The sequence below is a fragment of the Orycteropus afer genome, unplaced genomic scaffold (assembly GCF_000298275.1).
Source record: "Orycteropus afer afer isolate SDZICR_OR568_19922 unplaced genomic scaffold, OryAfe1.0 scaffold00023, whole genome shotgun sequence".
Lineage (NCBI taxonomy): Eukaryota > Metazoa > Chordata > Mammalia > Tubulidentata > Orycteropodidae > Orycteropus > Orycteropus afer.
This window is the reverse complement of record NW_006921610.1, coordinates 4,834,082-4,859,992: the sequence shown is the minus strand read 5'-3', so window position 1 is coordinate 4,859,992 and position 25,911 is coordinate 4,834,082. Positions and strand designations below refer to the sequence as shown.

Sequence of the window (25,911 nt, the reverse complement as noted above, 5' to 3'; positions counted from 1 at the left end):
ACATACAATCATGTCCTCTTTATTGATCTTATCACTTTAACTGTAAGCAGTTTACTGGGGGCAAAAAGATTAAGTAGAAACACTGTCATCCAATCAAGGTACAGATAAAAATAACCTACAACCATTAGCTATATTATTTTCTATCACAAAAATTTCAAACAAGAAAGCACAAACCAAAGGTTGATAACTAAAGTAATAAAAATTTTAAAATCTTCTGAGACCAATTTGAAAGAAACCATAAACAAAGTCAAAAGATTAATGACACATGACAAAAAAAAAATTCTTTAAACAACTTTTATAAAGCCAACAGCAAAATGGGAAAAGGAGGTAGAAATTTTATACAAGTAATACAAATGACCAAAAATCTATTAAGGTGTTGAAACTCAACAGTAATCAAAGAAGTGTAAATATGAAACTTAGGTATCATTTTCACCCAAAGTTTGGCTGAGATATAAAAATATAAAACAGGTTATTTCTTGAAATACTCAAAGATGTGCTCCTCAACTTAAAAACTTGTTCAAGTTTATTTTCTTAGAGTAAAGATGAGATGGGGATTTCACACATATTTTGGAAAAAGCACCAATTTATATTATTAAAGTGAATGAAAAACTTCCTATAAAACAAGAAAATCTTTAAAAGGAATGATCACCATTTAAAGCTGACAGTTCTAGACTGATGTCTTGCAGGGAGATGCAGAAGAGGAAGGTGTAAGAGAGGCAGGACACAGGTCATCTATGTCAGATAATTAAAGGTGCTGGAGATTATTCTTCCCTAATAGTGTTAAAAAAAAAAAAAAAAAAAAAGGTCAGCTGTGAAAATCTTTTTAGGTTCTTACCTTCTATTCTTCCTAAAAGGTCAATGATTAGCATAGGTTGGTGTTCTGGTTACCCAGTGCCGCTCTGACAGGAATATACCACCAATGGGATGCTTGAACAAACAGGAATTTATTCTCTTACAGTTTGGGAGGCTAAAAGTCTGAGTTCAAAGGGTCAGGCTCTAGGGGCTGGGTGAAAGCCCCTCGACCTTGGGCTTCAGCTCTGCCTCTTGCTCCTGGCCCACTGAAGCTGGAGGCATCACTTCACTCAGGCAGCTACTGGCTGCTGAAGCTAACAAGCCCAAGGTCGACAAATAAAATGGCACAGTCTTGATGTTACCAAACCATACAGCAGGCCATTAATTCAAGTCCATTGTAAGTCCCAAGGTTGGCAGAGCATGGCAGGCTGCTGAACAATGACACAGCTCCACGCAGGGTCCAAGCTGCTGAACTATGACACGGCTGCATCCAGGGTCCAAGCATGCCAAAAGCTAGAGAACAAGCTCAAAGCTGTTTCTTACATATGGGAAGCAGACCACATAACCCAAAGGCTGCTCAGCTGCTCACAGCAGATTCCACCATGGAGTTGATTACCATTCTCTTCATGGGGAATACTCCATCCAGCTGCCCAGCCACTCGATCAGGCCTAGCCAAGGTGACACAAAAACTTAACCACCATGGTTGAATACATCACAAATGGGTTAACAAGTAAACTTTGCACAGCAGATTGAAGGCTCAAGATCACAGAAACCTTGTGGGCAAAGGTAAGTTCTGTACTGCCCTTCACTAGGGAAAGGCGGACTAGCGAACAGACAGCACGACCTGAAAATGCCTATGTAGTGGTGGAGGCCTGTGAACAGTGGTGAAGAGGTTAGCAAAGTTAATACACAGACACACATATGTATGAGTGAAGAATTAACCAAGATGTGAGGAACCTCTTAGAAAGGCAATTGAGCAAAATGCCATTAAGGTCTTTTAAAAGACATAGCAATCCAACTTGTAAAAACTTACTCTATGAAAAATGTCAAATGTTAATTGCAGGATTGTTTTTAATGGTGAGAAATAAGGAACATACATCAATACGAGTTAAATAAATTATGACACATTGAAACTGCAAATACTTCCATTAAAATGTTTGATAAGTGAGAGTTTTATAGTATATTATAGAAAAGTTTAGGGCTTTTTAGCATTCTATACCTGTGTGTGTGCGCGCGCACGCGCGCACGTGTGTCTAACACAACCCATGGTGTTTTCAATTGCCTCATATGCATATGAAAGCTGGACAATGAATAAGGAAGAACAAAGAAGAGCTGATGCTTTTGAGTTGTGGTGTTGGTGAAGATACTGAAAGTACCATGGACTTCCAGAAGAACTAACAAATCTGTCCTGGAAGAATTGCAACTGGAATGCTCTCTGGAAGCAAGAATGGCTAGACTTCATCTCATCCACTTTGGTCATGTTGTCAGAAGGCACCATTCCCTCGAGAAGGGTATCTGTCATGCTTGGTAAAGTAGAGGGTCAAGGGAAAAGGGGAAGATGGACTGTGAGGCTAGCACAGGATGGGGCAGTGTTTTGTTCTGTTGTACACAGGGTCACTATGAGTTGGCGCCAATGTGACAGCAACTAACAACCACATCCAAAACATATTCAAATATTATATATGTACATACATATAAACCAATGGGAGCTCTAGTAGCATAGTGCCTAAGGCAATTGACTGCTAACCAGAAGGCTGGCGGTTCAAACCCACCAGCCACTCCTCGGAAGGAAGGTTGGGCAATCCTACTTCTGTAGTGATACTGCCTCGGAAACCCAAGGAGGGGTTGCTATGAGTCGGGGCCACCTCAACGGCAAATAACAACAACAATAAACCAATAATCCACTGCCATCAATTCTATTCCAACTCACAGCAAGCCTCATTGTGTTTGCAAGTCTGTAAATCTTTACCAAAGTAGTTTGCCTCATCTTCCTCCCACAGAACATCTGGTGGTTTTGAACCATTGACCTTCTGGTTAGTAGCCAAATGCCTTACCCACTATGCCACGAGAAAGAGTAAGTATGTATTTTTTTATTCTGATTCGGGTGAAAATTTACAGAGCAAATTCACTTTCCATACAACCGTTTACACTTTGTCTCATGACACTGACTACAATTTACCCCAATGCAACAGCTCCCTTCTCACTTCCTCCCCATAGTTACCTCTTCCCTGTGTCCATCCCTCCATGCACTCCTACCCCTTGAGCTGTCTCCCTGTGCATAAACAGTCCTTCTTTCTCCCATGATTGATCTCTCCAAGGAGTGTATCTACCTCAGGTAAATGTTCAACTCATATGCCTGTCTTTTGTTTGGCTAGAAGCCACAGGTGTGGGTTGAATTCTAGACCTGAAGGGCAGCTAGGGGCCATAGTCTCAGTGGTTCCACCAGGCTCTATCAGACCAGCAAAGCTGGTCCCCCCCTTTTTTTCCCCCCAAATGATTTTGAGTTTTGTTCCATATTGTTCTCCCTCTCTATCCAGGATCTCCTACATAGATCCTCCTCCGAATGGTTGACAGTGGTAGCCGGGCAACATCTAGTTCTGGTCTCATAGTCATATAAGCTGTAGATCACATGGTGTACCAGTTGCTAGGACTAACTGTTTCCATGAATCTTTGATTTTCTTCATTCTTCTTTGCTCTGGATGAGAAGAGACCGATCATTGTATCTAGATAGCTGCTTGCAAGCTTTTAAGATCCCAGTTGCTACTCGCCAAAGTAGGAGGTGGAACATTGTTTTGTGTAGTATCTTATGCCAATTGAGCCTGATGTCCCCTGTGACTACGGTTCCAAGCCCATCAGTTCAACCACTCGGTCCCTCTGGGTAGCTGGCTGTGACCAAGAAGTGACCACAATCTTGCCCCTTGTCAGCTCTACCATACACCTGGGAATTCTTTTTTTTTCCCTCCCCCTCCCCCATACCTCTACCCTCATCCCCATGATCCATCTGTTCTGTCCCAGGCCCTTTCTTTCCTTATAAGCTCCTCCTCGGTCCTGCACCTGGGAATTCTTACAGATCATACAAATATACTTACGTACTTAATATACTTACTTAGACCACTGTCTGCCAACCCTATACATACATGGTCTTGGGTACACTCCCCACTTCATAGACATACCTAACAGTTCAGCCTGTCCACCCATTTATCCACCTGTGTACCCATGTTTGCCTTCACTGACAACACAGTATTGTATGTGCAAAAGGGTTCATCTGTTATCTGTACCTCCCATGTACCTCTCTCAGAAAGAGTAAGTATTGAAGCTGTCAAGGATTTAATTTTACATGGATCCGCAATCAAAGCCGAGGGAAGCAAAAGTCAAGAAATTAAATGACACTGTGTCAAGCAAATGTGCTGCAAAAGACTTCTTTAAAGTGTTAAAAAAGCAAAGACGTCATTTTAAGGATTAAGGTGAACCTGACCCAAGCCCTGGTATTTTCAATCCCCTCATATGTATGCATGAGAAAGCTGAACAATGAGTAAGGAAGACTGAAGAACTGATGTCTTTGAATCATGGTGTTGGCAAAGAATATTAAATATACCATGGACTATCAGAAGAATGAATTAAATCTGTCTGGGAAAAAATACAGCCAGGATGTGCCTTAGAAGCAAAACTGGTGAGACTTCATCTCACATACTTTGGACATGTTATCAGGAGGGACCAGTCTCTGGAGAAAGACATCATGCTTGGTACAGGATCAGCAAAAAAGATGACCCTCACTGAGATGGATTGATACAGCAGCTGCAACAATGGGCTCAAAGATAGCTCAGTGGGCTCACACAATTTTGAGGCATAGAATTGGGAAGTGTTTTGTTGTGTTGCACTTAGGGTCACTATGAGTTGGAACAGTCTCAATTACACCTAACAAGAAACACACACACACACAAATATCAAGGTGTTGATATAAGTTTTCTTGGAATGGTGAGACTATGGTTGGGTTTTCATTTTATTTTTGCTTATTGTATCTCTTTTCTACTTTCACTCACAGAATATATATTTCTTATGTATGCTTCTTCACTGCTATTCATTAAGATTTTCACTGGCCAGTTTATTCAGAAGTGGATGGCCCTGTCTTTCGTCCTTCTCTGTCTTAGTCTGGAAGCTCTACTGAAATCTGTCCACCATGAGTGACCCTACTGGTATTTGAAATACTGGTGGCATAGCTTCCAGCATCACAGCAAGACACAGGCCACCGCAGGATGACAAACTGACAGACAATACCAGTAACAAAAGACGAGACAAGTTGTGGAATGACATGAAGGAAGCAAAAAGTTCATTAAAAAAGACATGCAAAGAAGAAAAGACCAAAATGGATGTCAGAAAAGATACTGAAACTTGCTCTTGAACAGAGAGTAGCTAAAACGAATGGAAGAAATGATTAAATAAAAGAGCTGAGCAGATTTCAAAGGGTGGCTTGAGGAAACAAACTAAATTATAATGAAACATGCAAAGACCTGGAGTTGGAAAATCAAAGGGGAAGAACACACTCTGCATTCTCAACTTGAAAGAACTGAAGAAATAATTCAAGCCTCGAGTTGCAATACTGAAGGAGTCTATTGGCAAAATACTGAACGATGTAGGAAGCATCAAAAGAAGATGGAAGGAATATACAGAGTCATTGTACCAAAAGGAATTGGTTGATGTTCAACCATTTCAGAAAGTAGCATATGATCAGCAACCAATGGTAATGAACAAAGAAGTCCAAGCTGTACTGAGGCAACTGGTGAAAAGCAAGGCTCCAGTAATTGACAAATACCCATTGAGATGTTTCAACAAACATGCAACACTGGAGGCACTTACTTACTTATGCCAAGAAATTTGGAAGACAGCTACTTGGTCAACTGAATGGAAGAGATCTCTATTTGTGCCCATTCCAAAAAAAGGTGATCCCACAGAATGCAGAAATTATCAGATATCATTGCTAATGTCAGACAGATCTTGGCTGAAAGTAGAAAGATGTTTTTCTGTAGACTACACAAAGGCATTCAAATGTGTGGATCATGACAAATTATGGATAACATTGCAAAGAATGGGAATTACAGAACACTTAATCATGCTCATAGGAACCTGTATAAAGACTAAGAGGGAGTCATTCGAATAGAACAAGAGGGTACTGCATGGTTTAAAATCACGAAAGGTGTGCATTAGAGTTGTATTCTTGCACCATACTTATTCAATCCCTATGCTGAGCACATAATCCAAGAAGCTGCACTATATGAAGAACAAGGAATCAGGACTAGAGGAAGACTTGTAAACAAGCTGCGATATGCAGATGCACAGCCTTGCTTTCTGAGAGTCAAGATGACTTGATGCACTTACTGATGAAGATCAAAGACTTCAGTATGGATTACACCCAGCATAAAGAAAACAAAAATCCTCACAACTGGACCAATAAGCTACCTAATGATAAATGGAGGAAAGACTGCAGTTGTCAGGGATTTCATTTTACTTGGATTCACAATCAATACCCATGAAAGCAGCAGTCAAGAAATAAGCAACACACTGCGCTGGGCAAATCTGCTGCAATAGACCTCTTTTAAGTGCTGAAGAACAAAGAAGTTACTTTGAAGACTAAGGTGAAGCATAGTATTTTCAATACTTCATATGTATGTGAAAGCTGAACAATGAATAAGGAAGACTGAAGAAGAACTGATGCCTCTGAATGGCAGTGGTGGCAAAGAATATTTTCTGAAAATACCATGGACTGCCAGAAGAACAAACAAATCTGTCTTGGAAGAAGTGCAGTCGTAATGCTCCTTAGAAGTGACAAAGGCTAGACCTCATCTCATGTAGTTTGGTGATGTTGTCAAAGGGGACCAGTACCTGGAGAAGGATATCATGCTTGCTAAAGTAGAGGGTCAGAGAAAAAGAGGAAGCTCCTCCACAAGATGGACTGAAGCAGCGGCTGTAACAATGGGCTCCAGTGTAGCAGGGATTGTGAAGAAGGCACAGGAGAGGCAGTGCTTCATTTTGTTGTACACAGGGTCACTATGAATAGATGCCTATGTGACAGCACCTAACAACATGTATGTTATTCATGTTAGTAAGAAAAAGGAAAAAACACTTCTATATACAAAAAAACAAAACAAAACAAAACCCCCACACTTTTATATACCAAAAAGGAGCTCTGGCAAAGGAAGTTGGGCAATCTACTTCCATAGTGATACCACCTTGGAAACATAAGGAGGGGTCACTGTGAGTCGGGTCCGACTCGACAGCACATAACAACAACAATAACAACATATACCAAGAATTTAATTTAAAAAATTTAAAGGGCAAACTGGAAAGAAATCTGCAAAAACAGAAAAATTGTGTTAACAATCAAATAAGTGTAAAATAAAACTAAATATCCCATTGAAATAATTTTTTAAAATGGTAATAGTTATACAGTATTATTGAATATATGAAACAAGAGGACTCATGCACTCAGTGGAAATAAAGCATTCACATATTTTGATATAGAATGATTTGGCAGAATGCAAAGCAAGGAGTATAACTGGTCACCTGGACAGCCAAATTCATGGAATCCCAAAAGGTGATATAGATCATGACAAAGACATTACCAATGACCACCAGAAGCTATTTTATTTTGTGAAAATCTCATTCATTTCATGGGACAACCTACTGCCATCAAGTCAATTCCAACTCATAGCTACACTATAGGGCAGAGTACAACTGCCCCACAGCTTCTAAGGCTCATCTTTCTCCCGCAGAGCAGCTGGTAGGTTAGAACCGCTAACCTTTTGGTTAGCAGCAGAATGCCTTAACTATTCCGCTACCTGGGCTCCTTTCATGGGGCAAAAGTTATTTAATAATGAGAAGAAGGTGGTCTGGATATTATGTAAATTGTATATAATGGAGCAACAATTTGGGTCTTTTTCTCCTTATTACCCAAAACAGAAAGCAGAGATAATACTTTATCCCATGTTAACATGCAACTTAAAAAAAAAAGGTAATTTACATATCTGATATAGAAATTCACCAGTAAAGTCTTTGTTGTTTCTCCAAAAAACATACCTTGACATTATTCTTCTATTTCATTGCCAGTAAGTTTATCAAAGAAGGCCCTATTACTGGTCACCTCAATGGCTTACAAATCTGGAGCATGACATTTGTTATAAAGTAGCATATCTGCAAAGATGATTGCTCTGCTTTGCCTACTCCAACCTGCCACTTTCCTCCTCCTTCAGTACACATGCAAATATCTTCCAACCATCCGTGAAATTGTCTTGTCAAGGCCTTGAAGCATTATTCTCCTAGGTACCTAACACATCAGCACTAAAAAAGAAAGAAAGTGCTCTAAGGTCCTCGCTTCTTGGAAAACTATCTGCATGTGAAATTTTCCTGGGACATAGAGAAACACAAGTTCATAAAATAAAAAGCTAAGACAAATTTCCACTTCTTCTTGCATGCAAAGCCTGGGTCAAAATCATTTATCAAGTTAGAAACTGTGAAAAAACAAACCCAAAATTCTCAAAAGATTTTCTAATTTGTTTACTGTGCTATTGAGGCTTGAATTATGTTAATATACACAGAGCTCAATTTTTTTGGAGGGTGTTTATACAAAGAGAATTATTGGAACATGCTTTGATTTAGGCTTCTCTGGGAAAATATAAGATTAATATTTACAAGAAGAATCTGCTATATTTAAAATCCCTAAGATTATTAGTAAAGCGTACCTTAAGTACAAAATGATCAGTATACATTTTTCTCCTGTTTAAGCAATCAAAAGGTAGTTCCTGGGTGGTGCAAACAGGCCCAGTGGCCACATGACAGGTTGGAGGTTAGAGTCCACCTAGAGGTGCCCTGGAATAAATGCTTGGTGATATGCTTCTGAAAAAACAGCTCTGAAAACTCTATGGACCATAGCTCTACTGTGAAACAAATGAAGTTCCCATGAGTTAGAATCCACTCAACAGTAACTGGTAAACTGGTAGAAACCAAGACAGGTCTCCTTAGATGTAATTTTAGCCTCTTCCTCAATACTCTATCTTAGACATTCTCCCAGAAAATACGCTTAAAATGTCCCTGCAGGCATCACCTAGTATCAGGGATGTTAGAAAAGGCTACATGTCCACTCTAATCAATAGGACTAGTTTCAAGGAAAAATAATCAGAGAAATTCTGTATATTACCAATGTGAGGTGCTTGGGAGAGAGGGTAATATACAATAATCTATAATCATCTAAATTTTGCACTTTCCATGCAACATGACTTGTAATATGAATACAATTATAAAACACTGAAAATACACTTAAGTCTTTGTCCCTAGAGTTTACAGTCACACTCTATGGTCAGAGAATAAACTTGAATAAATGATAAGTATGTTTCTATCAAGTATTTTAGTTTATAAGTAAAATCTAAACAAACAGGAGATAATAGCATGCATACACAAATGAAATGGCTCAAGATCTAAATGACATGACACTCAAAATTACTCAACACAAAGTATGAGGAGAATTAAGAGGCTACTCTTACACATGCAACAAACTTTTATTCAGGTTTTCAAACACACAGCATAATTTTCTGTGTGTTTAAAGCCATTTCAAAAAAAAAACAAAACAAAAACCAGGACTAGAGTTCAGTTTTCTAGTCTCTGCCTTAACTAATGCCAGATCATGGAATATTTGTATCAAGAAAAGGAACAAACTGGTTTCACTCATGCTTCCTTAAACTATGGTTTGCTGAGGGTTACTGATGAGTATCTTCAGTTTTAAGGCTTTTTATTCAAATAAAGCACAAATTATGATTAAGAAACCCTCAGGACTGTGTCAGTAAGCCAAGCATATACAGTACTTTAGAAAACACATATTTATTAGATGGACTTACAAATGATCACAAATCAATTCTAGGCACTTGCTGAGTACAAACTATGGGGATTTTCTACCAAAGAACAGTATATCCAACAGGCAACATGATCAAGATTTAAAGTGTAGTTTTTAGAATACATAAGGGCTAGATGATTTTTAAGAAATACTGCATAATTATCCCAGCTGTACTCTGTTACATGTCTTCACAATTCCATACATAATTTTAGCAATTAGCAGTCAGGTTTTTAGCATCCAGGTTCACATTCCAGTTTACTTTCCATTACTCCACCATCAGTCTTAAAATAATCCAAATTTGAGGAAGCACGATACAGCAGTTTTATTTTTATAGAAGTAGAGCTTTGTAAGAAATATTTCCTACACAAAGCCCAAACCTACGAAGAGTCAACACATTATGGTTGATTATTTTGATGTCTTCTAAAGCCTGTTGTAAAGACAGGCTCCTCACTGCTAATTCTTTCAGACATCTAATACTTATTTTTGTAGACATGAGGGGAAAAATGGAACGTGGACAGTAGTTTTAAGGATTGCTTTAGGTCAAACATAACATATAAATTTGGTTTGACATCTTTTTACAAACCTGAATTGTTCATACTGGTATTCTTCAAAATACAGCCCATTCTTGGTAATGGGAAGGTTGTTGTTGTTGTTGTTGTTATGTGCCGTCGAGTCGGCCCCGACTCATAGCGACCCCTCCTTGGGTTTCCGAGGCAGTATCACTACGGAAGTAGGATTGCCCAACCTTCCTTCCGAGGAGTGGCTGGTGGGTTTGAACCGCCAGCCGTCTGGATAGCAGGCAAGTGTCTTAGCCACTATGCTACCAGAGCTCCTAATGGGAAGGTAGTACACATATAACTGAATCCCCTCCGTGCAGAGTCTAGGTAGTTTTCTTATCTTTCTGGATACTTCTGAGCATATGAAGGAAGAATTAAGAAGCATTAAAATGCCAAATACAGTATAATTTAAATGATTATGTGAGACTGGCATGTATATGCTACACATGCAGCAAACAGGTCTGTTGATGAGACTCAGTAACTCTAACAATGCTCTCTAATGAGCAAAGCCCAAATCAGTAAATCAAGCCAATGGCAAGAGGATGGCAAGGAACTAGAAAACCTACTTAGAAAACAGTCAGTTGGGGAAGAACGGATATAGGCAAAGTTAAAATACCTCTATACTGAGATAACATAGCTTTGGTGACAATGAGGATACAGGAGGAGAGTGAGGGATAGCTGAGGTACAGGAAAGCCAATCCTGAAGGAAAGAAACAAGTTTTATATTATATTTAAATAGCGGGAGGGGTCTAAGTCATGCAAAAAACTTTGTCTCTACCTACAGCCTTGAAAGAGCAATTGACACCAGCATATAACTGGGTAATTAAGAGAAGACAACCCCAAATTGCACAAATAATCTACAATGTGCTATTTCTCTATACAGAAAATAAGAGCATTAAAAAAAAAAAAAAAAAAAAGCTGCTGTTGAGTGGATTCCAACTCATAGCGACCCTAGGACAGTGTAGAATTGACCCATAGGATTTCCAAGGCTATAATCTTTACAGAAGCAGACTGCCATATCTTTCTTCCGTAGAGTGGTTGGTGGGTTTGAACTGCTGAGTTCTCAGTTAGCAGTCATATGCTTAACTACGGCACCAGATATATTCTAAAAATGCCTGCAGAGCAAATAAGAAAATTGTTTATAGTTTTTCTATTTACACTAATATAAACAAATTTTGAGGTTGTCTGTACTGTATGTGGTTGCTGTAGTGACAGCAAGAAATGTGAAGTGCCTGTAAGAGGGCAAAACAGAGTCCCATTTCTAGGCATCTTAATACTATCCGCTCAGACAAAAATGAAAAGAAAATCTCAGGGACTTCATGTCCTTCCTCAAGCTCCCTACACTTCTCTGTAATCCCATTGTGACCACCTACTAGGCACTTCTTAAAAGCCAGAAAACAGAAACTCTCTTCCCTCTATTTCATGCCATACTTCTAACAACACTTTAACTGCACTAAAAATGCCAGGCTTCAGTGCTAAAGCATATTGTATTCTTAAGGCAAAATGTCATATAAGAAAATGAATTCCCTAGCCACTTCCCCTTCTCCCCCAACCCATTCGTCTTTATTGTATTCTTTGCCCACCATGAAGGTCAAGATGTGTTAGAAAGCTAAAGAGAATGGAAATTTCAAATATAAGCCCTCAATATAATATATAAGATATACTTTATAAATGCTATAATGACAAATTAAATATATTTAAATGCTTATAGCACATGGTTACCTTTATCAAGATATCAAGAGAAGTTTTACTACTTTCAAAATTAGTATCAAAAACAGGATATTTAAATCCAGCCACATGTACAGAACCATGGAAGCTGTTCTTTTCAAAGATGTGAATAATGACCCTAAATAAGATGTTTGTTTTACACAAAACAGTAGCATATTGAAAAACCAAAAGCAGTACCCCTTAATTAATTCCACTTATACTACATATAAATTGCCAATATGACTATTCATGAGGGTCTCTGCAGCCCAGTGCTTAACCACTGTGTCCCTCTATTTGGAAGTAATACTGTCAAAATGATTTTGGTATTTTCATACCTGAATTTAAATATTTTTTTCTCCCCCAGCTATAATCTTTGTTTTATATACAAATACACAGGTACAACAAAAATTAAGTATTATAAATGTGGTACAAGATTCCATGCATTCTTATGATGTTTTATCAATAATCTATTACACTAAACCAACTGTAACATGTTACATGCTTTAAACATCCAATTAAGAATAAATTTTACCCAACACCCTGATGACAAAGGAATGTGCTGCTATCTTGTTGAACTGATGATGGGGCAGCAACCCAAGGGTTTAAACACATAATTATTCAAATTAAAGAGGACAAAATGTACACATTTGTTGGGCTACTTTACAGAGTAGTTGTCTGTGATGAAATGCAAACATCTATGAGATAGAGTTTTTAAGAGATTTTAAATATATAACAAGTAATTTTTTATGGTGATTTGAAAAAGTTGAGAATACATGAATAAATAAAGCTTAGTAAGTTTTTGTAAAATCATGTTGACAACTACTAAAGATTATACTTGCATTTTAAGCATTATAACATAAAACACAAAAAATCCAGTATCAAATACTGATCTCCCATCTCATATTTAAACTTGGATTTAGATACTAAGCATTTTATATTTTACTGAAATGAACTTCCAAAGTTTTGTCAATGTTCATAGTACATACTACTATTTCCCACCAAAATCTTTATGAAATCTAAAAGGCTATAATTTAAAGTACTTACTTTTTCTTCCTGAATATTCTAAAACATACCACTTCCAATCAGCCGTCAGATTTTTAGGGCATAAAAGATACACAGAGAGTACCCAAGAAAATGTTTCAACACATTAAGAGTAAGTTTTTTTATAGTAATGAAAGGAATACCTTCAACTTTCCAATCTTCAAAACAAAACAAAACAAAACAAAAAAACACTTAAGGAAACATAAAAGGTAAAATGGGCCAAATTACTTTGGTAAAAATAATGCATCATGTCAATTTTTAAACCATTGAACAAAGGTGTTTTTAAAAGCAATGAACGAATGCATGTCTTCTAATTACCAAACCATGTACTCATGTGCTGAAAGTAGAAGACAACCAATGGAAATAAAAAATCTCAAACTAAAATACAAAACTTACAAAATAAGAAATTGTTGTTGCTCAGAAAATATGCTTTACTTTTAATCTCAAATTCACTTTAAATGCTTGATATGTAATTTAATACCTAAAAATACTAAATTACTTGATAATATTTACAGAATGCTACTTCTCTGGATAGACATGTTTCACACAAGTTTTCAATTAATCCTGAAAAAAAAAATCACTTGATAATTTTAATCACAATCAATGATTGATTGATTAATGGATTAACAGTTTATTCAGTAATATACGTGGCAATGGACCAATAAAAGCAGTAATTTGATAATTGCTCACTGTGCAATTCTGCCCATTAGTAACACTAAGCCAAGGATTTGATATATTCTATATATATTCCACTCAGTTGTATTACACGTTTCTGTAAGTTATTTGATCAATAAGAAAACATGTACAAAATACCAAGCTTTCTTCCTCTTCTACCTTTCTTTTAAAGCAGTTCAATGATTTTTGGGATTGGTTAGTACAATACAGAGAACATAAAGAGAAAAACACAAAATGACAACATCAATGCCAGTACTCATGTCACCATGGTTATAATTAAGGATATCATTAGGTTTCATGTTATTTACTTTTCCTTGTAATGTAAGTCAAAGCCATTAATTTGAACTTGAGGTATATACACAATACATATACAATCTTAACGTAAAAGACTTTTCAATAGCAACATTACATTTTAAAATACTGGAAACTGAGTATCTGTGCTGATTTGTACTTTGACTTAATGGAATAAGAGAACAACATTCAATTAGGGAAGGGTTATACTGATGATAAAGTTCTCAAAGGTAAAAATGTTCTCCTCTCCCTTTGTACTTACCACAGGCTACACAATGTCCTGAGAGGATTCATTATGAGAAAAAAGTCAATCACAGCTTTTAAGACCTTACTTTGGAAGGAACAAATGAGAAAGCAAACTGGAAGGTGATTCTTCATCTTTGTTTTCAAATAAGTGGTCTTAATTTTTCTTCTTATAGAAAAAATTTAAATCAGTTTATTATAAATATATCTAAACCATTAATTTTTGCAGCTTTCAGATAAAGTCCAGCACTTCATTTATACAAAGTGTATGAGAAGAGGTCAGTAGAAATCATCTAATCTTAAGTCGTGACATCATCCATTCAAGTCCTTGGCACAGTCTGAAAAGAAAATAAAGTTATTTGACTAAATTCTGAACTGAAAATCTACAAAACCAAAAACCCCCAAACCTGTTACCAATGAGTCAATTCTGACTCACAGACCCTATAGGACAGAGCAGAACTGCCCCATATGGTTTTCAACGCTGTAATCTTTATGGAAGCAGACTGCAACATCTTTATCCCATGTAGCAGTTGGCAGGTTTAAACTGCCCACCTTTTGGTTTACAGCTGAGCATTTAATCATTGTGCTACCAGGGCTCCTTACTGAAAATCTATGAACAGGAAATTAAAAGAAGGTATCATTTCACATTTACTAAAACATTAAAGATTTTATAGTCTAACTTTCTTCACTTCTAGAAGTATATCCTAAGAAAATAATCATGGGTGCACACAGATTTGCATATTATTCTATTCATAAGAGCAATTTTAATAGGAAAAAGATTAGAATTTAAAAATCTAGAAGAGAAAATTTAATAAATTATGGAACATTCATATAATGCAATATTAAAAAACCTTTCCTTTCAAAGACTTTTACCTAATGCTGTCAAGTAGGATCTGACTCGTAGTGACCCCTTTACTTAGGTTTCCAAGGCATTATCACTACAGAAGTAGATTGCCCAGTCTTCCTTCCATGGAGTGGCTGGTGGGTTTGAACTGCCAGCCTTCTGGTTAGCAGTCAAATGCCTTAGGCACTAGGCCACCAGAGCTTTCATGTTATGATAAAATGCTCATCATAAAAAACTGAAGAAAAAAGGCAGGATATTGTAAAAAAAAATGTAACAACGAAGGTAAGGAGATGGTTGTCTTTTAAGTGAGTAGTTACCTAATAGCAAAGTAGAAACTGTGCTAAACATTTTACATACTTTACCTTAATTAATCTTCACAAGACTGAGATTGAAATCATTCCCATATTACAGAGGAAACTCAGGTTTAGAGATTAGCAAATAGTACAGTTGAGTAAAAGTCAGGCCTAAATATAGTTTGTGATCTTCAATCTACTAAACCAAAATGCTAGATCAGGTGGCCAGACATGAGAAGGAGAACATTTTCTCAACAAATGGAAGTCCAAACAAACTAAGAGTTGAAAGGATTATAACATATATTAATTTTCTTTTAAAAATTCAACTGCCAGAGTTAATATCCATCCTATTCAATGACAGATGTTTCACACAATTACTCAATTAACAACATAAATATAAATTAAATCATATGTAAATCCTAGATGACTTGTCTTTTTTTGCCAAATTTAGTACTATAATCAGTGTTTTTGCTTAACGACCGTTGAAAGACAAAAGATATATATGGACAAGTGGTATTATGTGATTCTTTAATGAACAGATTTGCCTTATTAAGGTCCCAATCACATTCTTCCAAATTGCTGTAAGTAGTTAATAAACCAACTGTTGTTGTCGAGTTGACCTGACTCATGGTAACTCCGTATGTCAAAACAGAACTGAGCTCCATAGGGTTTTCAATGGCTGATTTTGTGGATCACTAGGCCTTTCTTTTGAGGTACTTTTGGGTGGATCTGAACTATCAACTTTTTGAGTAACAGCCAAGTGTATTAACCATTTGTACCATCCAGGAACACCAATCAGGTAATAAACCAAAAAATCCAAAATCACTGCCATCAAGTCGATCCTGACTCATAGCGACCCCTCCTTGGGGCAGTATCTCTACAGCAGTAGATTGTCCAACCTTCCTTCCAAGGAGCAGATGGTGGGTTTGAACCACCAGCCTTCTGATTAGCAGTCAAATGCCTTAGGCACTATACCACCAGAAGTGTCTTCTATCTCACTGAATAATATTCAGCCTCAGAAGTTCATCGTTCAATGGCTCCCACTGTCCTTAAGCTAACAACTCATCTCTAAGCCCTAAGCTTCTGCCCTTTCCTAACACCTAAAGAACCTCAATCTAAAATTTAGAACCTCTATTTAGAGGTCTAGAATTCTTCGTATCTCTAGTTCAATTCTTTCTCTGTGCTTTTAAATATATACAGAGACACCATATTTTGGAACAACTTTCTATTTTAGTTTGCTCCTACTTTTAGCTTTTTTTTTCCTTTTTGGATCATTGTTATTTCAGATATTGCAGAATAGTGTATGTAACAGTATTTACCTTTGTGCTTGTAAATCTCATGCACCTCTCACTGCTCCTTTGCCTTAGTGATATTGATCTCCCCCTTATTTTATTTCACTTTTCCTTTCACCCAAATTAGTATGTTTGTATCTATCTAGTGTTTTTCCTTCTCTTCCCCTCCCATCCCTGGTAACTATCAAAGGATCTTTCTTCTGTTTGAAAACCTTTTCTTGGACTTTTATAGTAATGGTCTCATACAATATTTGTCCTTCTGTGATTGACTTATTTCACTCAGCCTAATGTCTTCCAGGTTCATCTTTTCAGCTTTTTATCCTATTTTTAACTTCCTCTATTTAATCTCATTTTGTTCCCCTTCCTGCCCAAACTGCTATATTTCAAAAAATCTACTTCCCCTTTAAAGTGCACTTGCACATGTCCACTTTGCCAGTACAGAGAATTTGCTTCTGACCTACCTGATTGAATTTACTTATTCACAGTTAAATTCAATGGTACTTTCTTCACCTTACTAGCTCTTGATCTTACATTTGACAATGCTGACCACTACACTTCCTTCCTGAAATCCTTTCACCTCTGAGCATCATGTTGTTGTTGTTGTTATATGCCATGGAGTTGGCCCCGCCTCATAGCAACCCCTCCTTGGGTTTCCGAGGTGGTATCACTACAGAAGTAAATTGCCCAACCTTCCTTCTGAGGAGTGGCTGGTGAGTTTGAACCGCCAGCCTTCTGGTTAGCAGTTAAGTGCCTTAGGCACTATTCCACCAGAGCTCAGGACAAAATTCCACTGCAATTTTCAACTGTAACTAGAATTTCTACTGTAAATACAAAGACTTCTCATTCCAGAACCAAGGACTCTCATACCACAATCCCCCAAGGCCTAACCCATTTTTTTTTAAATGTGCAAAAATTCTCTCTCAACAACACTGGTGGCAAGAAAGCGTATTCTCAAACTTGTCTCACATATGATCCTCTCCTCCCATGTTTCAGCTTCTTTACTTGTAAAATGCAAATTAAAAACAATACAACCTACAAGATTAAGAGGATTAAATGAAACATCATATGGAAAGCACTGAGGACACAGCACACGCTAAGCAAACATTAGTTCCTTTCTTATAGTGGAAGTCTCACTATCATTCTAAGAAGTGTTTCTTGACTTCTCTAGCTCTTCCTGGCACTCTCATTTCTCTGCATGCCTACATATTATATATAAACTAACATCTTGTATATAAACTATATTATATAAAAACCATATTGTATATAAACTAACATCTATTCATGTATGTTCTGTGTGTATTATGTGCATGCTGTTTTACTCTCAACAGACCATACTAAAAATTTTGATAGCAGACATGCACTATATTTCTCCAATTCTTTGTACGTGATAGGCTTAAATATTTACTGATTCTGAGAAGAAAGACATCTTTTAAGCTAAATACATGTTATTTAAGAGGAAGAATTCTTACCCCTCGCCAGTAAGGGCACAGCATGCCTGGATATGCCATTGATGATCTTTAATAGAAGTGAGTTTCAAAAACTGGGAGATTTCTGCTACAGTCATGCATTCTTTAACATCTTGTTTATTAGCAAAAATCAGCAATCCAGCTTTCCTTAGGTCCTATAAAAGCAAACAGAATGGTAAAGGCCAGCTCATTTTGCCCGCAATCTTTGTAGCCTAGAATTTCTGAACCCATTTTCTGTAATCTTAAAATTTAACTGTCCATATTTTAAATGAATCAATGTATAGTATGCTTGTATGGATTTACAGATTTCTGACAGTCCTAAGTTCCTTTTTTTTTTTTTTTTTTTTAAAAAAAGGTCCTAAGTACCATATTTAGGAAAAGTCACACCTTCAAATGCTTGTAGTTAGTGAGGTCTAGAAGGGTAATCACACAGTCCTAGTTCTGCCATTATCTTAGCTCTACAGCCTAACCACCTCACCTCAAAGAGCTTCTGTGAAAGGCACAAGAGTAAACCTCGTGGAAAAAGTACGTCTATATAAAAATGTTGTGGCTATTAAAAATTTTGCTAAAAGAAGATTTCTAACATTCTTCTACTATAAATCCACTTTGGGCTACATTGACTTCAATAGTTTCCCAGTTGGTATAGTTCTCAACTTGGCATCAAGCACGCAAGATTTACATCAGTAACTATCCTGCTTCCAGCCTCTATTTGTTCCTGTCTTGTATACTGCTGGTCAAGGTAAATCTTCCATAAACAATATACTTGCCATATATCTACCCTTACCCCCAATCCAAAACTAGGTTTAAATGTTCCTAAGAAAAATCCTTCAGAAATATCACTCAGAGTTCCCCAAAATTCTACCCCAGTCTATACTTTCCTTACCTAACTTTCTGTATTTTCTGCTTTAACCAACAATCTATCTACAGTTCTCTAAACAGTATTAGGCATTCTTACCTCCACATTGTTGTTTAAATACTTCTGTATACATTCCCTTCCCTCCAATATCCTAAACCAGCCTTTCTTAAGCAGGGTTCTAGAAGAGAATTAGGCTCTAAAAAAAAATGCTCTGAATGGCTATTTCACAAGCCACCCAATGATATACAGTATACAGCTAGAATTTTCTAGGTGAGTAAGAGAAAAGTAAATTCATTACATACATTTTTTGCCTTAGGGACAGAGGACTTAATTCTAAACTAAAAAAGGCCATCCTAAACCAATTTTATTCTTTTTCTGAGACCTAGCTCCTCTATCTTTGCCAGCAAATTTTTTTTTTAGATTTGAATATGCAGTGATGGGACCTTCTTGGATTAGGATTACATTTTAATCAGATTTCCACAATGACATAGTAAATTACACTATTCTATGCTATGACCAAGGCAAGTTTTTTAATCTTTCTAAATCTGTTACTTATAACTAGCATTTATTGCATGTTTAATATGAGCAAGACAGCTACTCCACAAACCATTTCCCAAATATAATCTCTTCAATCCTCACACAATTCCCACAAGGTAAGTCTTAAAAAAAAAAAATCAAACCCATTGCCATCAAATCAATTGATTCATAGAGACCTTATAGGACAGAATGGAACTGTCCCATAGGGTTTTCCTAAGCTACAAATCTTAATGGAAGCAGACTGCCTCATCTTCCTCCCATAGAGTGGCTGGTGGGTTTGAACTACTGACCTTTTGGTTAGTAGCCCAATGCTTTTAACCACAGCATAACCAGAGCTCCTCAAAGTAGGTCTTAATACTCCAATTTCACCAATGAAGAAACTAAGACTCACAGAACTTATATGAAGTCATCCGGCTACTCAATAACAGAGCCAAGTTTAAGTTAAGAGCTTTTTACTACAGCTGTTACCCCTATCTGTAAAATGTTAAGACCACAACCCACCTCCTCAGGATATAGATTGAATGAATGTGTTATGACACATAAAATACTCAGTTCATTGTTGCTTATGGTGACAGTTCAAAAAAAAAAAAAAAACTAGTTCATTTATTGCCCTAAAGATTAGGATCATCTCATCCTTGAGCAAACTTCAAAATGACTGGTATAATGTTCTATTCACTAGGAAGACCAAAGATTCTCAGCCCCTGCAGTGTAATAAATTACTTAGTATGGCTTTTCTACCCATAAGTCATTGTAAACTCAGTGGTGGAATGAGCAACTGAGGAGCTCCTGATTGTAAATGTTATTCACATGGAGTATATCTGTTGGGCGTGGCACAATAGATAGGTTCCCACTCTCTCTCAGGTGCTTAGAGTTCTGATGCTGTGACTGGCTAGTTTGACCACCCTCCTGGGCTCAAAAGGAGGCCTCCTAGAGGCAGAACTCTCTCTCTGACTGCTGGTTAAGGAAGACCTGGTGAAAGAGACAAGGGCTCCTGAGACACACGTTGCTGGGAAAGAGACGCAAGAGACAAGCATTGCTGAGTGAGACACCGAGGGACCAGCACTGCTGGGAAAGAGACTGTGAGAGACTTTTGGCTGAGGGACGGTGGGCTGGGGAGAGAGACTGAGCATTTTTCCTGAACTTGAACTGTATCCTGTGGTGCTTCCCTAATAAACCCCATAATCTGTGAGCTCTGTGTGGCCACTGCAGCGAATTATCGAACCCAGGAGAGAGGTGGTGGTGTTTTGAGAGGAACGGTTGGAGAAAGGGCTGGAGGGAGGCAGCATGTCTGGCCTTGTAGGAATAGGCCTTGGGTTACTGCTGGTAATCCTGTCTTCCTCTCGTGGGATTAGAGGAGGTCAGAACACGTGGCCTCCTTGCCGTTTTTGCAGCCCCCTTCTATGGTACCCTCCACATCTATTTTTCTTTTTAAAGCTAGGTATTTCTTTGATAAGTAAGTAAAAGGTATGGATCTTTTCCCCATTAAAAAATGCACATCTGTATGCATACAAAAAAATTATGTATAATTTTAGGGGGTTAATAAACTCACTGCTGTCAATAAGTATCCGACTCACAGCAACCCCTCCTTGGGTTTCCAAGGCAGTATCATTACAGAAGTAAATTGCCCAACCTTCCTTCCGTAAGTTAATAGATATCTTAAATCCCATTCATAGGTACAGAGTTAAGAACCAATGAAGGATATACCCAACTATTGGATTAAACTCACAAAATTTGGCCCATTATATTAAGCTAAGGTTTTGAGGTTATGTTTGCACATTTTCTCAACTGTATGGAATGCCATGTTTCTTTTTAGGAATCTCAGTGGGATAAGTTGGGTTTCCATTTGAACATGTTATCAGCATGGACCAGTCCCTAGAAAAGGACATCATACTTGGTAAAGTAAGGGTCAGTGAAAAACAGGCAGACTTCAATGAGATGGATTGACACAGTGATTGCAACAATGGGCTCAAACATAGCAATGACTGTGAGGATGACTCAGGGCTGGGCAGTGTTTTGTTCTACTGTACATAGGGTTGCTATGAGTCAGAATTGACTCGAAAGCACCTAACAACAAAAATGTCTTCAATAGGTACAAAATGACATTACTCCATATTTTATTCTTGCTAGAATACAGTTTTGATGATTTCTTTTCACATAAAAAATATGAAGAGAAATAGTAAAAATCATAGCAGAAATCAAAGAAATTGAAAGCAATAGGAAAAAAAAACAATTAAACAAATAGCTGGATCTTTGAAAAGCTCAATAAAATGATAAGCCTTTATCCAGATTAATCAAGAAATAGAGAACATACAAATTCCTAATATTAGAAATGAAAAACACTACTGATCCTATGAACATTAAAAGGAGAATAAAGCAATGTTATGAACAATTCTATGCCCCTAAATTTGGTAATTTAGATGAAACAGACCAATTCCTTGAAAGATACAATCTACTAAAACTAAGAAAATAAAGTTAATATAAATTTATTAAAGAAATTGATTGAATAATTAATAACCTTCCAAAACAGAAAGTATCAGGCCCAGATGGTTTCATTGGTGAAATCTACCAAACATTTAAGGAAGAAATAACATTAATTCTTTACAATCTGTTCCAGAAACAGAAGCAGAGGGAATACTTCCTAAGTCATTCTCTGAGGTATTGTCTAAAAACAGGCAAAGACAGTACAAGAAAATTACAGACCAATATGTCTCATGAACAAAGATGTAAAAATCATAAACAAAATACTAGCAAATCAAAGCCAATAATGTATAAAAAGAATTATACATCATGGCCAAGTCAAATTTATTCCAGGTTTGTAAAACTGGTTCAAACATTTAAAAATCAATTAATATAATCCATCACATAAGCAGTTTAAAGAAGAAAAGTCCTATAATTATATCAATAGATGCAGAAAAAGCATATGACAAAGTAAAACACCTATTCATAAGAACTCTCAGAAAACTAAGAATAGAAGGAAATTCCTTCAATTTGATAAAGAACATCCTTGGTGGTGTAGTTCCTAAGGCATTTGACTACTAACCAGAAGGCTGGCAGTTCAAACCCAACAGTCACACCTTGGAAGGAAGATTGGGCAATCTACTTCCGCAGTGATATTGCCTCGGAAACCCAAGGAGGGGTTTGATATGAGTTGGATCTGACTCCACAGCAGTGAGTATGGTTTTGGTTTTTGGTTAACATCATACTTAATGGTGAGAAATAGATGGTTCCTTCCCAAGATAAAATACAAGACAAGGATGTTCCCTGTCACTACTCCTACTCAACAGCATAATCCAAGTCCTAACTAATGCAGTAAAAAAAGAAAGGGAGATAAATGATACACTTCTTGAGAAGAAAAAAACTTGCCTTTGTTTAGATGACATGATTGTCCAGCAGAAAATGTCAAAGAATTGAAAATACCTGAAGCTAATACGGGATTGTAGCCGGATACAAGGTTAACATACAAAAGTCACTTACTTTCCTATGTACCAACAATGAACAACTGGATTTTGAAATTAAAAACATCATTCATGTTAGCACCAGAAACAAATGAAATACTTAGTATAAATCTAATAAAATATGTATAAAGTCTATGAGGAAAAGTACAAAACTCCAATAAAAAGAATCAAAGATCTAAGTAAATGGAGAGATATTTCATGTTCATGGATACAAAAACTCAATATTGTTAAGATGTCAGTTCTTCCCAAATTGACTGATAAATTCAACACAATCACAATAAAAACCTCAGTAAATTACTTTGTGGATACAGACAAAAACACAAAATTGGAGAACAAAATTGGAGTAGTGATACCACCAGATTTAAAGACATACTGTATCAAGCTATATTAATAAACTCAATGTGGTAGTAGCTAAAGAATATACAAATACATAAATGGAACATACAGAGGGCACAAAAATATACCTGCACAAATGCAGTCTACAGATCTTTGCCTTTTAACAAGTGGTACAGAACAACAGGATATTCATTTGCAAAAAAAGTAATCTAGACACTGACTATATACTGTTTACAAAAATTAAATCAAAATGGGTCACAAATTTAAATGTGAAAAATAAAACTTTACAACATAGGAGAAAGTTTAGGTGACTTCAGGTTCGACAATGAGTTTAAATACAACACCAAGAGCATGATCAATGGAAAAAAAAGTTGGTAAGCTGGACTTCACTGAAATGAAAAACTCCTATGGTACTCTGCAAAAAATATTGCTCAGGGACTGAAAAAACTGATAAGCAAAATACAGAACTCATAAAACACAACAATTAAAAACAAGCAATCTAAAAAAACTGCACAAAGATCTGGACACTTCATCAAAGAAGACATACAGATAGCAAATGAGCATATGAAAAGATGCTCAACACTGTATGGCATAGTTGTTGTTAGCTGTCAAGGAGACAGTTCCCACTCACGGTGACCTTATGTATTACAGAATGAAATGCTCCCTGGTCATGTGCCATCTTCATGATCAATGGTTATGTTTTAATCTATCATATATGCCATTAAGGAATTGCAAATTAAAATAATGAGCTACCCACCACACACCTATTGAAATGGTTGAAATCCAAAATATACTGACATCATCAATCACCAACAAGCATGTGCAAAAACAAGAACTCTCAATCATTGCTGGTATGAATGCAAAATGGAATAGCCACTTTGGAAGACAGTTTGGCAGTTTCTTATAGTCTTACCAGTAAGATCTAGAGATTTTGCTCCTAGACATTTATCCACATGAGTTGAAAACTTGCACACAGATGTTTATAGCAGCTTTATTCATCAATTAAAAGTAATCAAGATGTTCTTTAACAGGTAAACAGATAAATAAACTGTGATCCATCTACAGAATGGATTACTCAGTAATAAAATAAATAAGCTATCAAACCAAAAAGGCATGGAAGAACCTTAAACATATATTTCTAAATGAAAAAAGTCAATTTGAAAATAGGCTATAAAAGACCAAAAATCAAACCCACTACCACTGAGTTAATTCCAACTCATAGCGACCCCCACTGAGTTTCCAAGGCTATAAATCTTTACTTAAGTAGACTGCATCATCTTCCTCCCGTCGTGGGCTTGAACCACTGACTTCTGATTAGCAGCCAAATGCCTTAACCACTCTGCAACCAGAGCTCCTTGAAAAAAGGCTGTTTACTGTATAATTTCAACCAAATAACATTTCAGAAAAGCAAAACTACAGAGAATAAAAAGATCACTGCTTACCAAGGAAGTGATGTAGGGAGGGATGAATAAGTAGAGCAGAGGGAATTTTCAGGGCCGTGAAACTATTCTGTACAGTACTATAATGGTGAAATGGCATTATACATTTGTTAAAACCCATAGAACTATGCAACACAAATAATGAACCCAAACATAAACTATGAACTTCAGTTAATAATGTATTAAGTTGGTCCATCAACTCTAACAAATGCATCACATGAACACAACCTCAGATTAGAGGAGGAGTATATGGGAGTTCTCTATATTATCTGCTTAAAAATTATCAATCTAAAACTATTTTAAAATATCATCTTATTTTTTTTAGAGTTTTAAAATAAAATAAATATTAGTAGTACATTTCATATTTGGTTAAAAGGAGTTACACAAAATATTTTATATGACTCAGAAGTGACTTTAGAAGCCCAGGTGGCACAATGGTTAAAGTGCTCAGCTGCCAACCAAAAGGTTGGTGGTTCAAACCCACCAGCTACTCTGGGGGACAAAGATAGAGCAATAAGCTTCCATAAAGTTTCACAGCCTTGGAAACTTTATGAGCCAGTTCTCTGTCCTATAGGATGGCTATGAGTTGAAATCAACTCCAAGTTAATGGGTTTGGTTTTGGTTAGAGTGACTTTTAGATACAGTGCCCTCTGCAGGTCAGCAGGTATTAATGTTAGCACAGTTAATGATACAATTATCTGAATAGCAGTCAGAAAGGGATACTACTACCATGTAAACAGTTTTAAGATTTTATGTTCAACTATTTTCATTTACTTATAAAATAGCTGAAAATTTGAGGGCATGGATTATAACTAGCATATGCTGTTGTTTTTGTTGTTAGATGCCAGGGAATCGGCTCATTCATAGTGACCCTATATATAACAGAACAAAATACTGCCAGTTCTCTGCTGTCCTCACAGTATTTGCTATGCAAGCCCATCATCACAGCCACTTTCTCAATCCATCTCGTTGTAGGTTTTCCTCTTTTTTGCTGACCCTCTACTTTACCAAGGGACTCTGGAGGTGTAGTGGCTAAGGCATTTGACTGCTAACCAGAAGGCTGGTGGTTCAAACCCACCAGCCACTCCTCAGAAGGAAGATCGGGCAATCTACTTCTGTAGAGATACCATCTTGGAAACCGAAGGAGGGATCACTATGAGCTGGGATGACTTGACAGCAGTGAGTTTGGTTTTCTTTTTTTTTTTTTTT

At 36.8% G+C, this 25,911-nt stretch overlaps 1 protein-coding gene across 1 annotated transcript in view; it reads right to left on the bottom strand.

Moving 5' to 3' along the window:
- Positions 1-14,473: 14,473 nt before the first annotated feature.
- Positions 14,474-25,911, bottom strand: part of ARL5A (ADP ribosylation factor like GTPase 5A) — an 18,956-nt gene continuing 7,518 nt past the window's right edge. Inside the window, exons 4-5 of the mRNA XM_007934934.2 lie at positions 18,083-18,234; positions 14,474-14,522 (exon numbers count right to left, since the gene is read on the bottom strand). Coding sequence (XP_007933125.1) covers positions 14,474-14,522; positions 18,083-18,234 — 201 coding nt within the window. The remainder of the gene's footprint in view (positions 14,523-18,082; positions 18,235-25,911) is intronic.